At 37.1% G+C, this 17,579-nt stretch overlaps 1 protein-coding gene across 3 annotated transcripts in view; it reads left to right on the forward strand.

Annotated features, from left to right (window-relative positions):
• The first annotated feature begins 4,971 nt into the window (after positions 1 to 4,971).
• Positions 4,972 to 17,579, forward strand: part of PSMA8 (proteasome 20S subunit alpha 8) — a 48,399-nt gene continuing 35,791 nt past the window's right edge. For all 3 annotated transcript variants that reach the window (XM_063077431.1, XM_063077432.1, XM_063077433.1), the window contains exon 1: positions 4,972 to 5,073. In XM_063077431.1, coding sequence (XP_062933501.1) covers positions 4,972 to 5,073 — 102 coding nt within the window. The remainder of the gene's footprint in view (positions 5,074 to 17,579) is intronic.

The following is a 17,579-nucleotide window of genomic DNA, read 5'->3' on the forward strand; positions in this document are numbered from 1 at the left end:
TTTTTTTTTTTTTTTTTTTTTTTGATTAACCTAGCTAATGGTTTGTCTGTTTTATTTATCTTCTCGAAAAACCAGCTTTTTGTTTTGTTGATCTTTTCTACCGTTTTGGGGGTCTCTAATTCATATAGTTCTGCTCTGATGTTAATTATCTCTTTCCATCTACTACCTTTAGGATTGATTATTGTTGTTTTCAAGTTCTTTGAGGTGCAGTGTTAGGTCGTTTATTTGAAGTCTTTCCATTCTTTTCATGTATGTGTTTATTGCAATAAATTTGCCTCTTAGTACTGCTTTTGCAGTATCCCACAGGTTTCAGTATGATGTATCTTTATTTTCATTAGTTTCAAGAAATTTTTTGATTCCCTGTTTAATTTCTTCTTGGACCACAGGTCATTCAGGAGCCTGTTGTTTAGCTTCCATGTATTTGTATACTTTCCAGTGTTTTGCTTGTTATTGATCTCCAGTTTTAGTCCATTGTGGTCTGAAAAGACATTTGGAATGACTTCAATTTTTTTAATTTGCTGAGACTAGATTTGTGACTGAATATGTGGCCTATCCTGGAGAATGTTCCATGTGCTGACAAGTAGTAAGTATATTCTTTAGTTCTTGGGTGAAATATTCTGTATTTATCTGCCAGGTCCACTTGTTTTAAGGTGTAATTTAAATCCTGTGTCTCTTTGTTGATTTGTTGCCTGGAAGATCTGTCCCATACTGAGAGAGGGGTGTTCAAGTCACCCACTATTAATGTATTAGGGCCTATTTCATTCTCTGGGTCTAATAGTGTTTGCTTTATATATCTGGATGCTCCAGTATTGGGTGCATACATATTTATGATTGCTATGTCTTCTAGCTGGACAGATCCTTGATGGAGTTTGGATGTGTTGTCCCCTCCAAAACTCATGTGGAAATTTGATCCCCAGTGTGGCAGTGTTGGAAACTGATTGAGTCATGGGGGTGGATCCCTCATGAATGGATTAATGCTCTCCCTGGGGGGGTGGATTAATGGGTGAGTTCTCACTCTATTAGTTCCTCTGAGAGCTGGTTGTTTAATAGACCCTGGCACCTCTTCTCTCTCACCATGTGATCTGCTTGTACCCACAGGCTGCCTGCCACTTTCCACCATGAATAGAAGCAGCCTGAAGCCTGTGCCAGATACAGCTGTCCCAGAATTGTAAGCTAAATAAACCTCTGTTCTTTATAAATTACCCAGTTTCAGGTATTTCTGTTATAGTAACACAAAACGGAATAATACAATCCTTTTATCATTATACAGTAGCCTTCTTTGTCACTTTATTTATTTATTTTTGGTATAAAGTCTATTTTATCCAAAATAAGAATAGCTACTCTTGCTCATTTTGGGTTTCCATTTGCATGGTATATCTTTTTCTTTTCTTTCTTTTTTTTTTTTTTTTAAAGATGACCAGTAAGGTGATCTTAACCCTTGACTTAGTGTTGTCAGCACCAAGTTCTCTGAAGTGAGCTAACCAACCATCCCTATATGGGGATCCAAACCTGTGCCCTTGGTGTTATCAGCACCACACTCTCCCAAGTGAGCCACAGGCTGGCCCTGGTATATCTTTTTCCATCCCTTCACTTTTAGTCTGTCTGTGTCTCTATAGGTGAGATGGGTCTCTTGAAGACAGCATATACTTAGGTCTAGTTTTTTAACCCAACCAGTCAATCTGTGCCTTTTGAATGTGGAGTTTAATCCATTCACATTTAGGGTACGTATTGACAGGTATTGTTTAATTCCTGTCATTTAATTGGTTTTTGTTTAGATGTTTTAAATATCTTTTGATTATTACTTCCCCTTTTATTCCTCTTCTTCAATGTTAGTTGGAAATTTGAGGTGGTATAATTTAGCTTCTTACTCTTTCTCACTGGCGTTTTTGTTTCAATGGCGGATTTTGCTCTTTCTTGTGTATCCATGATAGTGATCCTCATTATTCAGATTCCAGATGCAGGACTCCCTTGAGAATTTCTTACAGGGCTGGTTGTGTGGTGGTGAACTACCATAATTTCTGTTTGTCTGGGAAATACACTATTTCTCCCTCATTTTTGAAGGAGAGCCTTGCTGAATAAAGAATTTTGGGCTGGCAATTTTTTTCTTTTAGTATTTTGAATATATCATTCCACTTTCTTCTGGCCTGTTGGTTTCAGTTGAGAAGTCTGCTGTTAGTCTGATGGGGATTCCCTTATTGGTAACTTGACGCTTTTCTCTTGCTGCTTTTAGAATTCTCTCCTTGTCTCTGAGCTTTGCAAATTTGACTACAATGTGTCTTGGAGATGATCTTTTTGGACTAAATCTGTTTGAAACTAAAATTTACTTATTGTAAAAAAATTTTAAACAATACAGAAATATATATGCAGTTTAAAATAGTAACTTCTCTCTCCTTACCATGTCTTCCCATTCTCTTTCCAAACCCTGGCCTCCTGCAAAGAAAACCATGTATGTCAACTTGTTGTATGTACTTTCACTCTTCTGTGTATATTTAGAAACATAATTTGTATAAAGATACATTTTTTAAAGTATAAATGGGTTCATGCTACATTTTTATTCTTCCTAATTTCTCCCTAACAGAGTAATCTTAACTTTTTAGTTACCTCAATGATAAATAACAATAACTAACATTATTCAAGTGCTTACTCAGTGTCAGGCACAGCCCTAGGTGCAGTAATGCATTATATCATTTGTTCTTCCCAACAAACTGGTGACATCAGTATTATCCCCATTTTACACTTCAGGAAACTGAGTTTTAGTGAAGTGAAATATACCTACCCAAGGTCACACAGTTAAGTTATAGTGTCAATATGGTGAAGGCTGATTGTGTTAACAGTCCTTGTCAACATTTTAATGCTATCATATTCCTGAAATATATATTATAATACATTATAACATTTACAAAATGCCTTTCAATCAAAGGTATAAACATGCTTCATACCAATGTCAATTTTTTGGTTTTGATATTGTACTATAATTATATCTGATGTAACAAATTGGGGAAACTAAGTGAAGGGTGCAAGAGACCACTCTATACTGTCATCTTAACATACTGAGAGTCTATATTTATTTATTTTTTTAAAGTCACAAAAATCTACATACTATATGATTCCATTTATATTTAAATATTTTTTTTCTTTGTTTGGCAGCTGGCCAGTATAGGGATCTGAATCCTTGACCTTGGTGTTTGTTATAAGCACCAAGCTCTAACCAAGTGAGCTGATTGACCAGCCCACATAAAATTTTTGAAATTACAGAACTACAGAGATGGAGCACAGATAGTGGTTGCCAGAGGTGGTAGGGGGGAGAAAGACAGATATGATTTCTAAGTAGATAACATAAAGGATCTTTGTGGCCATGGAATACTTCTATATCTTGATTATGACAGTGGTTCTACCAATCTACACACGATAAACTGCAGAGAAACACACCCACACACCCATGGAAGAGTGAATATAAAACTAGTGAAATCTGAAAAAGCTCTGTGGATTGTACCAATTAACACTGGTTTCCTGGTTTTGTTATTGTATGCAAGATATTGCCATTGGAGGAAATTGGGTCAAGGATAAAGAAAACCCCTCTGTACTACTTTTTTTGGCAGCTGGCCGGTACAGGGATCCAAACCCTTGACCTTGGTATTACAACACCACATTCTAACCAACTGGGCTAACTGGCCAGCCCTCTTTGTACTGTTTTTGAAACTTCCTGTGAATCTATAATTATTTCAAAATAAAAAGAAAAAATGATCATTATTTAATAAGTACACTAAAACACTTCTCAAAAAACAGCTTCTGGCGAATGTTGGTTTTTTATAATATTGTAAAGTAAACATTTAGAGCGAATTGTTTTGGTTAGAAATTATTGTTTTTGTCAGTAAAACCAAATATTTCAAGAGTTTCTAATTCTGAAGAAAAAGGATAGGGGAATAAACACACACTGCTTTCAGAAATCAACTAAAATTCTAAATTAAGGATTTGGAATTGAGGGAATCAAGCTTTCCTCTTTTGTGGATGATCCTTTTTTTCTTATTTTACTTAAGGTTGATTTAACCAACTTTAAGATCCTCTGCAATGGAAAACTGCATATATTAAACAATGCACGAAAAGTAATAACTAAACTTACCTGGCTATTACTACCCAGCAGGCACCATTTTAAGTTCTTATGCATATAAACACATTTTAACCTCAGAATACTTTGCTGCAGATTTTTTAATATTCCCATTTTACTGATGAAGATAAAGAAACAGAGTTGTTTCACAGGTAGTAATAAACCAGGTTATCCAGAGTTTCGGCTACAGCTAAATTTCCAGACATCTTTTAAGTCGCATAGGTTGGGCTTTTACAAAATTTCTTCAATTTCAACAGTACTATCTTAATTCCCATCATTAGCATTATTTTGACGGACTATTTGCTCTTTTCAACGAACCATTTGCTCATCTCCTCTATCTTGCTAACAAGGCAGAAAATAGAAGAGGGAACACTATTCTGAATTATCATTTCTTTCCTTGCTTTTAAATAGCAAAAGATAATCTGAAAGAGAAAAAAAAAAAAAGAGTAGGAAATTTAGAATTTGAAACCAAAGGGAAGGGATTGAAATTTAACTTACCACAGTTCTCTAACAGGTAAGCTAGAACAAAAATACCTGATCTTTGAAAACCTCTTCTTTAAGACCTAACCTTTGATATCATTTTTATAATCCGATGACTGGAACATATGCGCCAGGCTCCAAGCGTAGGGCAGGGACGCGGTCAACGCTGCCAGCATCACACAGGTTGGCGGGCGCAAGGATTTCTGGGAGGCAGCGGGAAGAGCACACGCAAGCACTTCCGGGCGTCTGCAGGACTTCCGGGTGGCTTCTCAAAGCGGGTCTTCAGGCAGTTACCGGCTGTGGCACGTGGTGGCACAAGCTGCCGCCTGCCAGCCTCAGCTGCAGTAGCTTTGGAAGCTCCACGAGAATCCTTGTAGTCCCGTGCGATGTCATCTCGGTACGACAAGGCAATCACCGTTTTCTCCCCAGATGGACACCTTTTACAAGTGGAATATGCCCAGGAAGCGGTGAAGAAAGGATCCACTGTGGTGAGCGAGCATCTCCCCAACTGTCGACCCATGTTCCCTGTCAGGCCTTCCTTACCCCACTGCCCCAGATCACCGCCCCGGCCTAGGGGGTCTAAAGAGGAGAGTCCCCCACTGGTGAAAATTGCTTCCTTCCTTTTATTGAGGGAGATGCTGCTTCTGAGATTTAGGCTGTAAGTGGCCTAGTAAAAGTTAGTAGATTTCATCGCGTTTCTGTTGTACAGCAGCCTTTTTTAATGTTAGCTACAGAAACAACTAGGGGTGTGGATGTGTGTGTTATATCCTTTACTCTAGAAGAGATATTAATGCTGTGTCTGACTGTAGGAAAAGAATAGAGTTCTTCTAGCCTGTGACAGCTTACCTCATGCCCCAATTCCTAAGGAATTCACAGGCCCATGGAAAAGTTAACAGTTCCTTCATGTTGGCAACTATTGTTTAATAACAGTTATGATAAAAGTTAAAAATTGGCCATGCGTGCCCTGGAAATATGGACTAAGCCAATATAAAATTAAATCCTTGTCGACGAGGAAATGGTTAAAATGCTAAATCAAATACTTAAGCCTGTTAAAAATAATTGTCCCCAAATTGTTTCAATAATTGGCGGCCTTTCAGAGGCTTAAAAGCCCAGGAATCTCCACTTACTTACTTGCCACATTTTTTGGTTGTTTTTAAATAATTTTGGAAGTTTCTTGAGAGATTATAGCTTCCTTTAGATGTATGTATCCACATTACTGAGAAACTTTTTAATACTCAGGGTAGCAGTAATAATGCTGCCAAATTTTAACTACATTTAATAATCTTAGCGATTTATAAAAATTAAAAAAGGACAAAACTGCCCTAGTGACCCAAGATCTATTACTCCAAAGCTTCCAAGTCCTACCCTATGAATTCAAAAGGATCCAATTTTTCTTTTAAATCTCTCAAATGTCATGAGCATGTTTGTTGTGTATTTTGGAAATCAAGACAGTAGCTATGAGAATACACAGTGCATTTCTAAGTCTAGCAGTGTCTGTATTTTCTCTCACCTTTCATATTAACTTTTTATGCAAGGAAATAATCCATTTTTGTTATAAATCTATCAAATATCAAACGGTTTTTAAAAAACTAGAAAATAACACTAGAAAGAAAAATCATTTTTAAAGTATTTTTCTATTTAATTGGGCCCACCAGTTTTGTTTCTGTTTTATAAGTAATTTTTTTAGAATTGTAAATTTAAGAAAGTGTGATGTAACTTAAGCCAAAAGGGTACCATTTTGATAAAAACAAAAAGTTATATAGTCCCCAGCATGGCATGTAGCATATGGTTAGAAAATAATGCCCAAGTTTTAGAGCCTAAAATAAAGGGAGTAATGGGAGAAGACTGGGGTGTAATAAGAAACCACATTGGCTCATTTAAAATGTTTTAAGAGCGCTGTAGAACTGATTGATAGTTCCTTTGTAATGAGCTGTAAAAGGGTAAGGATATAAAAATACCTATAGTGGGCATTTTTAAAGATGCATTGGAAAGATGAGGCACTTTTGTCTCAGGATTCTGAAATTATAATTTGCATCTTAGTATGGAGTCATTCATTGTGTTTGCTTGAGGGTGCTATGGCCTTTTACACAGGGTAAAGTTTATGATGACACTTGTTTATTAAAATATGTCACAAAATATTCTGTCTATAAGTGACAGTGGATATGATGAATTATAAATAAGTCATGGTTGACTAGTTTTGACCAGTACGTTAATGTGATATTATTCAGTAATATAAAAATTTATGTAGGCCACAATTAGAGGCCTTGGGTTCTACTTCCTTCTTGATGGTTATATTACAACATGAAGTGAGACAACAGGCCTGTTTTCTTTTTCTTTTGTTCCCTTTTCTATAAATGCAAAATATGTTTGAATAACATTTTGAGAGGTAGTACTTTTCTTCTTCGGGAAAAAAATGAATCCTTCACAATATTCCCATGAAAAAGATAAGATTAATTATATCATTCTTCATTCTGTCCTTTTCCTTGATCCCAAACCGTTATTAGCTCCATATTTCCTACTTAATCAAATCTCACCTCCACGATCTAGCCATCAGAATGTTCCATAATCCTTATCCACCCTCTTTAATTAAGAGGGAAGCTTCTTGGTTTCATTGATGTATGCTTTTGCCCATATAGCAGGGATAGGGGAAAACACCTTTCTGCTGCTCTGCATCCTGCTTATCCTTTAAAAATTTCTGCACATTTCTGCTCCTTCATGATGCCTTCTCTGATCCACTCCAGTCATCATGGATCTTTTTCTTCTTTTGAATTATAATCTGTATCACAGAGTAAATATTTACTATTTGGCCTCATATTCTCTTTAATTTCAGGTATATTTAATAATCTCACACCAACTGAGTAGTAAGATCTTTGAGGTGGCATAATTCCTTTTTGTGTTTCTACAACACAGTATACAATGGAGGGGCTAGAAAGGAAGTAACTAACATTTAAGTAATACTTTTACCAGGCATTTTTTATGCATTATCTAATATTAAGGACATTATTTATCTCCTTTTTATATATGTGAAACTATGATTTAGAAGCTTTCATAGCTTACCGAAAGTACCCAGATAGAAAGTGATGAAGCCCATATTCGTACTTAAATTTTTCTGGTTCCAGAGCCTCTGCTCATTGCATTGTACTATGAAATTTGTTCATTAACTATTTGTATAGCTATTACCTGTCGTTATCATGATGTGGAAACCAGAAATGTACCATTTAAAGCAATTAACTTCTCTAAGCTTCAGTTTCTTTAGTAGTAAAATAAGCATCAAAATAGCACCTGCTCCACAGGGTTGATGTGAAAGTTGAATGAATTAATAATATATGTTAAGCAACTTTCACCATATCTAGTGCACAGAAAGTATTTAATAAACTGTAGCTATTACTATTTAGTGTTCCTTTGTTTTTCTTTTTTCTTCAATTTTTAAATTTTTTTATTTTTGGGGTTTTTTTTTAGGTTTTTTTCATTGTACATGTTTATAGGGTACAGTTTGTTGTTTCAATACATGCATATGTTGTACAATGATCCAATCAGAGTAGTTAGCATATTTAAACATTTACTTAAACATTTATCATTTATTTGTGGTTATAACATTCAAGATCCTCTTCCTGGCTATCTTGAAATATACAATACAGTGACATCAGCTATTGTCATCCTAGTGCACCAGAACTTATTCTTCCCATCTAACTGTAACTTGTAGAGTCTACCAACCTTTCCCTGTTCCCTCACCCACTCCCTTTCCCTGCCTCTGGTAACCACTATCCTACTTTCTATTTCTTTTTTTTTTTTCTTTTAAATTTATTTTTCTTAATTGACCCCTGATAATTGTATATATTTATGGAGTACAATATGATATTTGGGTACATTCATACTGTGTGCAGTGATCACAGCAGCACGCCTAGTATATCCATCACCTCAAACACTTGTCACCTTTGTGTTGGTAACATTCTATATCATCTCAACCATCTATACAAAGATACACAGTACTTTGTTGTTGACTGTAGTCTCCCTGTATGACTATAGAAACCTAGATCCCATTCTTCCTCTCTCGCTACGGTTTTGTATCCATCGACACCTTCTCCCCATTCCCTCTCCCCACTCCCCTTACTAGTCTCTAGTAACAACTATTCTACTCTCTACTTCTGTAAGGTCAGCTTTTTTAGTTCCCGCATATGAATGAAAACATGTGGTATTTCTCTTTCTGTGCCTCGCTTGTTTGACTTAACATAATTTTCTCCCAGCTCATCCATGTTGCTGCAAATGGCAGAATTTCATTCTTTTCTATGGCTGAGTAGTCATCCATTGTGTATATATACCACTTTTTCTATATACAGTCATCTGTAGAAGGACATTTAGGTTGGTTCTAACTCTTGGCTTTGTGAATAGAGTCATGATAAACATGAGAGTGCAAGTATCCCTTCAACTTGCTGATTTCCATTCCTTTGGACATATACCCAGTAGTGAGATTGCTAGATCAAATGATAGTTCTATTTGTAGTTGTTTGAGAAATCTCCATACTGTTTTCCATAATGGCTGTACAAATTTACATTCCCACCAACAATGTATAAGAGTTCCCCTTTCTCTGCATCCTTGTCAGCATTTGTTATTTTCTGTCTTTTTATAATAGCCAGCCCAACTGGGGTGAGATGATATCTTATTGTGGTTTTGATTTGCATTTCTCTGGAATGCAAGGAATATTGAGCATTTTTTCATATACCTGTTGGGCATTTGTGTGTGCTCTTTTGAAAAATGTCTATTCAGTTTTTTTGCCCATTTTTTAGTTAGATTATTTGATTTTTTATTATTGAGTTTGAGTTCTTTGTATATTCTTGATACTAATTCCTTGCTGGGTGCATAGTTTGCAAATATTTTCTCCCATTCTGCCGGTTGTTTTTTCACTTTGTTGATTGTTTCCTTTGCTGTACAGCAGGTTTTTAGTTTGATGTAATTCCATTTGTTAAATTTTGCTTTTGTTCCCTGTGCTTCAGAAGTGTTATTCATAAAATCCTTGCCTAGTCCTATGTCCTGAAGTATTTTCTCTATGTTTTCTTCTAGAAGTTTTATAGTTTCAGGTCTTACATTTAAGTCATTAATCCATTTTGAGTTGATTTTGGTATATGGTGAGAGATAGGGGTCTAGTTTCATTCTTCTGCGTATGGATCTTCAGTTTTCCATCAATTTATTGAAGAGACTGTTCTTTCTTTGATGTATGTTTTTGGCTCCTTTGTCAAAAATCAGTTGGCTGTAGGTATGTGGATTTATTTCTGAATTCTTTATTTTGTTCCATTGGACTATGTGTCTCTTTTTGTGTCTGTACTGTGCTGTTTTGATTACTATAGCTTTGAGTATATTTTGAAGCTAGGCAATGTGATACTCCCCACCTTGTTCTTTTTGCTTGGGATTGCTTTGGCTATTTGGGGACTCCCGTTGTTCCATATAAATTTTTGAATTGTTTTTTCTATTTCTGTGAAGTATGTCATTGGTAGTCTGAAGGGGATTGCATTGAATCTGTAGATTTCTTTGGGTAGTTTGGTCATTATGATATTGATTCCAATCCATGAACATGGGATGTCTTTCCATTTTTTGGTATCTTCTTTAATTTCTTTAATCAGTGTTTTACAGTTTCACTTGCCTTTATCTTTCACCTTCTTGGTTAAATTTATTCCTGGGTATTTCTGTTGTCGTTGTTGCTATTGTAAATGGGATTATCTTCTTGATTTCTTTTTCTGCAAGTTTGTCATTGGTATATGAAAATGTTACTGATTTTCATATGTTGATTTTGTAGCCTTCAGCTTTACTGAATTTATCAGGTATAGGAGTTTTTTGGTAGAGTCTTTTGGTTTTTCTCTCTCTATAAGATCATGTCATCTGCACCCAGGGGACAATTTGACTTCCTCCTTTCCAATTTGGATGCCCTTTATTTCTTTCTCTTGCCTAATTACCTTGGCTAGACTTCTAGTACTATGTTGAATAGAAGTGGTGAGAGTGTGCATCCTGTTCCAATTTTTAGGGGGAAAGATTTAGGCTTTTCCTATTCAGTATGATGTTAGCTGTGGAATCGTCATATATAGCCTTTATTGTATTAAGATACTTTCCTTCTATACCTAATTTGTTGAGAGTCTTTATGATGAAGTAATGTTGAGTTTTATCAAATGCTTTCTCTGCATTTATCAAGATGGTCATATGTTTTTTTTCTTTCATTCTGTTGATGTGATGTATTACATTTATTGATTTGCATATGTCAAACCATCCTTACATCCCTGAGATAAATTCCACTCGATCATGGTGTATAATCTTTTTTATGTGCTATTGGATACAGTTTGCTAGTGTTTTAGTGAGGATTTTTTTGTATATGTTCATTAGGGATATTGGCCTATAGTTTTCTTCTTTTGTTCACTCATTGCCTGGTTTTGGTATCAGGGTAATGCTAGCCTCACAGTATGAGTTTGGAAGAACTCTGTCCACTCTGATTTTTAAAAATAGTTTTAGAAGTATTGGTATTAGTTGTTCTTTAAATATTTGGAAGAATTCAGCAGTAAAGCCATCTGGTCCTGCGATTTTCTTTATTGGGAGGCTTTTTATTACTGATTCAATTTCATTGTTATTGTTCTGTATAGGTTTTCTATTTCTTCTTAGTTCAGGCTAGCTAGGTTATATGTGTCCAGGAGTGTATCCGTTTCCTCTAGGGTTTCATATTTATTGGCATATAGCTGTTTGTGATAGTCTCAGATGATACTTTGTATTTCGGTAGTATCTGTTATAATGACTCCATTGCGTTTCTGATTTTATTTATTTAGGCCTTTTCTCTTCTTGGTTAGTCTGGCTATTGGTTTGTCAATTTTGTGGATCTACTCAAAGAACCTACTTTTTGTTCGATTGACCTTTTTTGTGTTTTACTTTTAGTCTAAATTTCATTTATTTCTTCTTTGATTTTTATTATTTCTTTTCTTCTACTTATTTTGAGTTAAGTTTGTTCTTGCTCTTCTAGTTCCTTGAGGTGCCTTGTTAGGCTGCTGTGTTAGTCCATTTCTGTTGTTTATAACAAAATACATGGAACTGGGTAATTTATAAGAAAATGAAATGCATTGCTTACAGTTCTGAAGTTGGGAAGTCCAAAGTCCAAGGACCACATCTGGTGTTAGTGACAGTGACTCAAAGGTCTCACGTCACAAGATGGTGAAAGCAAGGAGAGAGAGACTCCTTGCTCCTCATTTGCTCTCCTTTTAAAGCCTTCCAAACCACACCTGTGATCACCATTTTTAATCCATTCACTATGGCATGGTCCTACAACCTAATCACCTTTTCAAAGCCCCACCTTTCTATTACTATAATAGGATTTTCCAGCCTCAACAGTTACAGTGGGGACTAAGTTTCTAATATATGAAATTTGGGGTACACAATTCAGTTAATCCACAACAGCTGGATGATTTGAAATCTATTTTTTGTTTGTTTGTTTGTTTATGTTGGCATTTATTGCTGTAAACTTTCTTCTTCATACTATCTTGACTGTATTTCATAGGTTTTGGTATGTTGTGTTTTTGTCTTCATTACTTTCACAAAATTTTTTTATTTCCTTCTTAATCTCTTCTTTCACCCGTTAGTTGTGCAAGAGCATGTTGTTTAATTTCCATGTATTTTTGAAGTTTCCTAAGTTTGTGTTATTGCTGATTTTGAGTTTTATTCCATTATGGTCAGAAAACATACTTGATTTTATTACTTTTTTTTTTTTTCCTTTGGCAGCTGGCCTGCCTGGTATGGGAATCTGTACTTGATATGATTTCAGGTTTTTTGAACTTGTTGAGACTTATTTTGTGGCCTAACATATGGTTGATCCCAGAGAATGTTCCACATGCTGATGAAAAGAATGTGTATTCTGCAGGTGTTGGATAAAATGCTCTGTATATGTCTATTAGGTCCATCTAGTCTATGGTATCATTTAAATCCACTGTTTCCTTGTTGATTTTCTCTTTTAGTGATCTGTCCAGTGCTGAAAGTGGACTGTTAAAGTCCCAAACTATTATTGAGTTGGTGTCTATTTCTCAGTTTAGATCTGATAATATTTGCATTTTATATATATTTTCTCCAGTGTTGGATGCATATGTAATTGTTATATCCTCTTGGTGTATTGATCCCCTTTTTTATTATATAGTTCCCTTCTTTGTCTCTTAGTACAGATTTTGATTTAAAGTCTGTTTTAGCTCATGTAAGTATAACTGGTCCCGCTCACTTTTGTTTTCCATTTGCATGGAATATCTTTTTCCATCCCTTCACTTTCAGTCTGTGTGTGTCTTTGTAGGTAAGTTGTGTTTCTTGTAAGCAGCATATGGATGATTTATGATTTTTTATCCATTTGGCCAGTCTGTGTCTTTCAACTGGGGTGTTTAATCTACTTACATTCAAGGTTATTATTGATATCTGGTCTTACTCCTGTCATTTTGTTAGTTGTTTCTTGATTGTTTTGTGTATCCTTTGTTTCCTTCTTCCTCTCTTATTGCTTATCCTTTTGGTTTGGTGGTTTTCTTTCTTTTTTTTTTTTTTAATTTTATTTTGTCGATATACATTGTGGCTGATTATTGTTCCCCATTGGTTTGGTGGTTTTCTATACTGATAAGTTTTGATTCCTTTCCCTTTCTAATTTGTGTATCTACTCTACCAGTGAGTTTTATATTTTCAGGTGTTTTCATGATGGTTCTTACAATTCTTTCTCTTCTGGATGTAGGACTCCCCTAAGCATTTCTTGTAAGGCCAGTCTAGTGGTGATGAATTCCCTTACTTTTTGCTTGACTGAGAAAGACCCTATTTTTCCTTCAATTCTGGAGGGTAGCTTTGCTGGGTATAATATTCTTCACTGGCACTTTTTTTTCTTTCAGTACATTGAATATATTATCCTATTCTCCCCTGGCTTGTAGGGTTTCTGCTGAGAAGTCTGCTGTTAGTCTAATGGGATTCCCTTATAAGTGACTTGATATTTTTCTCTTGCTGTTCTTAGAATTCTCTCTTGGTCTTCAACTTTAGATACCTTTACTACAATGTATATTGGAGAGGACCTATGTGAGTTGAATGTATTTGGAGATTTTTGAGCTCCTTGGATTTGGATGTTCATATCTTTACCAAGTCTACAGAAGTATTGAGCTACTATTTCATTAAATAGGTTTTTGATATATTTTTTGTTTGCTTCTACTTCTGGAATGTTTGCAATTCAAATATTTGCTCACTTAGTAGTATCTTATAAACCTTATAAGATTCGTTCATTCTTTTTTATTCTTTTTTACTTTTTTTGTCTTCCTGTGTTATTACAAAAGTGCTATCTTCAAGATCAGAAATTCTTCTGCTTGATTTAATCTGTTATCAAGACTCTCACATGTATTTTTAAATTTCATTTAATGAAGTATTCAATTCCAACATTTGTGTTTTTTTGTTGTTGTTGTGTTTTGTTTTGGCAGCTGGCCAGTATGGGGATCCAAACCTGTGACCTTGGTGTTACCATGATCTCCCAAATGAGCTAATCAGCCAACCCTTGATTTTTTTTTTCAATGTTACCTATTCCTGTCGAATTTCTCATTGAGATTTTGGATTTTTTTCCTGATTTTGTTGAATCATTTGTCTGTATTCTCTTCTATCTCAGTGAGTTTCCTTAAGATAATTAATTTGAATTCCTTTTCTGGTAAGTTGGCAATTTCTCATTCTTTGGGATCAGTTATTGGACAGTTTTTTTTTTTTTTTTTTGATGGTATCATGTTACCTTGTTTTTTCATGTTTCTTTATTCTCTGTGTTGAAAACTGTGCACCTGGTGGAACAGACACCTCTTTGAGTTTTTTACAGTGGCTTACATGGGGAAAGACTGTCACCTGCAAATGCGTCCATCTGGGTAGAGTGCAAGGGCTTTGTTCAGGATAGATGCAGTAGTGTAGACTGTGTAGTTTCTATAGCTATAATCCACTTTTGCTATGTCTGTGAGTGACTCAGTGACATGCTTGGGAGGTTGTGGTAGCAGTGGCACAGCTTTGTCAGGGGAGGGATCACTAAGTTGGTTCCCGGGCTGAGATGTGCACATGCACCCTGTGGGTCAGTCATCTCAGGAGCTGGCTCACTGGGGATGTGGTTGCTGATTGATTCTTGGGCTTGGGGTGTGGACATATGCCATGTCAGGGTCTCTGGGACTGATTTGCCAGTGGTAGAGTCACTGTGCTGCTTCTCTTAACAGGCATGGTCCCACCAGGGGTACATCAGCCATGCTGTTTCTCACTTATGTGAAAGTGCATATGATGGCTCAAAGATTCAGGAGCAGGTCTTGCAGGGGTGTGACAGCTAAGTTGTGTCTCTGAGTTTGCGTGGCTCAGCTAGCTGAGTGTGGGTCTACCCGTGGCCCTTCCACTGTGCCACTTCTTCGGACCCAGTGCAAGGCTGTGCTTCCCTTACTGGTTTAGGAGCTGTTCGGCCAAAGGCAGAGCTGCTGTGCCACTTTTCAGGAAGTGGTGAGACCACTTGGCAGGGCTGCATTGAGGGGGTCCACTTAGCTGCTTCTGGATGTTGGGTGGGGCCACTAGGCAGGGCTGAAGTGAGGGGACCTGTCCAGCCACTTCTGGGACTATTGGCAAGCTTGCTATGTAGGATTGTTCAGGATGGAACCACCTGGCCACTTCTCCAGGAGAGTGCAGATGTGCTTTATTTCCACTGGCCCAAGGGTGTATTTGTTTAGGGTACAGACCCCTGAGCTGTTTTCCAAGTTGAGGACTCAGATGCACATGACTCAGCTTGTGGGGCTAGGAGGAATGAAGGGGTGGTCTGCTTGAGATGAGTATGCCTATGTGATCTCTGGCTGGGGACATGGTGATTCATCAGTTCTGCAGGTGTAGGGTTGGCTTCCCAGTCTGCAAAACTAGAGCTACAGCCAGTGTGAGCCCAGACTTTAATCTGCTGGAATCAGAGTATTATAACTTCCTGTGTGACTGTGCTGAGAAAAGGGCAAATCCTTATAGCTGGGGAAGCACTGTGGCTACTGGCCCCAGGGCAGGATGCATTCCTGGCAACAGCTCTGGTTTCAAGATGGCATTGTATAGTGTCAGCTTAGGTCACAAGGGCGGGGGTGGGGTGGGGAGTGCACAGTTTGTGCTCCTGTTCTAGAGTGATACAGTGTGTGTATTCTAGACAGCTCCCCATGCTTGGCTCCAGGCTTGTCCTGCAAAAGGATCTGCAAGCCTCAGTGGTGGTGATGGAGGTTGGTGTGGGTACTCTGCTTACCTTTGTGCTGCAAGGAAAAATTCCTCCTGCCATTCCCAGTGTTGGAGATGTGGTGGGTTAGGCCATGTGTCTCTGTCTTCTCTCTATACTGCCATCCTGGACTTTCGTTCTTCACAGGGATCCCACTAGTCTCCTGTTACACTCCTGTGCTTTTCCACAGATCCTCCTACCAGCATTTAGCTTTTATTAGTTATGGTTCTTTTCTGTGGGAGGAGTGCACTCTGGGCACCTGTAGTCTGCCATCTTCTCCTTCAATTTGTCTATGGTTCTTCATGCATATTCACTTATTATTTCAAGACATTTTTGTTGTGTACTTAACATATGCTAAACAAGGTACCCCAGCACCCTAGGGTTTCACTGTGAACAAGGTAGACTCAATCCCTGTCATCAGAGTGCTTATTATCTAGCAGTAAAGTTAGATGATTAAGTAAATAGTCCTAACAAGGCCTAGAAATGAGTATTATAATAGGGAAAGTATGGGGCACTATGGGAACTCTGGGTGTTAGGGAAGTTTTCCTGAGGAAGTAATATTTAAGTAGATACCTGAAAGATGCAAGGTAGTGAAGTGAAGTAGTGGAAAGAGTGAATAGTATTTTAAATGTAGGAAATAGTATGTGGGAAATCAAGTGGCAAAAGAGCTATGTTCTGTGAACTGGAAGGCATTTAGGATTGTTGAAGCAATGGAAAAATAGGAGGAAAGATAGAAACAGAAGCCAGATGATGGAATGACTTGAAACCATAATAGTGAGACTAATCTTTATCCTGAAGGAATAAGAGGCCTTGAAGGGTTTGGATGTGACTATTGTCATTCTCTAGATTATTACTGTTCTGTTGTTCTACTAACAGAGTGCATTTGTCCAACCACAGAGATACTCTCATGATCCAGGTAGAGTCATTCATAGTTTCTGTCCTCTTGGCCACAGCAGTGAGCATGTGACTCAAATCTAGCCAATATAAGTCCACCCTTAGAACTTTTCTGACTAGAGATAGTGGTAGTTTTTCTTCTCTGGGAAAACTGTGGGGATGTGAGTCCAAGGTTGCTGGTGGTTATGATTTTTTTCTGTTCAGAGAAAGCCTCTGCATTAAGAGAGCAAAAGACCAGTATGGAGAGTGAATGTTGTGACCACAGTATTCACTTAGAACCTTTTGTCCCAAGTCTAACTCTGGGCCATCTTGGTTTGCTTAGTGAGAAATGGTCCTTGCCTATACAAGTTTTAAGTAGAGGAATGCCACATTCAGGTCTTTTTTTTCTTCATCATTTTCTTTTCCAAAGATTTCTCAGGCTGCATTGTGGTCAGCTTGATGGATTGGGTGAAATCAAAACTAGAAGCAGGGAGACCATTTAGAATCCTGTGGAAATAATCTAGATGAAAAATGATACTAGTTTTTACTAGGGTTGGGGCAGAAAGAGAAATAAGGCAGATTCCAGAGAAATATTAGCAGTACAGTTGATAAAATTTGATGATCATTTGGATGGTGTTGGTTGGGGAAGAAAGAGATATTGGAGAGAGAGGAGTCAAAGTTGGTGCCTTCACTTCTGGATTTGGCCACTAAGTAAATGGTGTACCCATTTAATTAAAGAATATGAAGCACTAAGTTTGAAGAGGAATATAACTCAGCTTGCTGAGGTTGATACCTGTGGAACTATAGTAGGGAGCCTCTAAAATGGTCTGCAATGATCCCCACGTTGTTCATGCCCTTGTGTAATCTTCTCCCCTTAGGTGTGGGCTGAACCTAGTGACTTGCTTT

This window comes from Cynocephalus volans, chromosome 13 (assembly GCF_027409185.1).
Source record: "Cynocephalus volans isolate mCynVol1 chromosome 13, mCynVol1.pri, whole genome shotgun sequence".
Classification (NCBI taxonomy): Eukaryota; Metazoa; Chordata; class Mammalia; order Dermoptera; family Cynocephalidae; genus Cynocephalus; species Cynocephalus volans.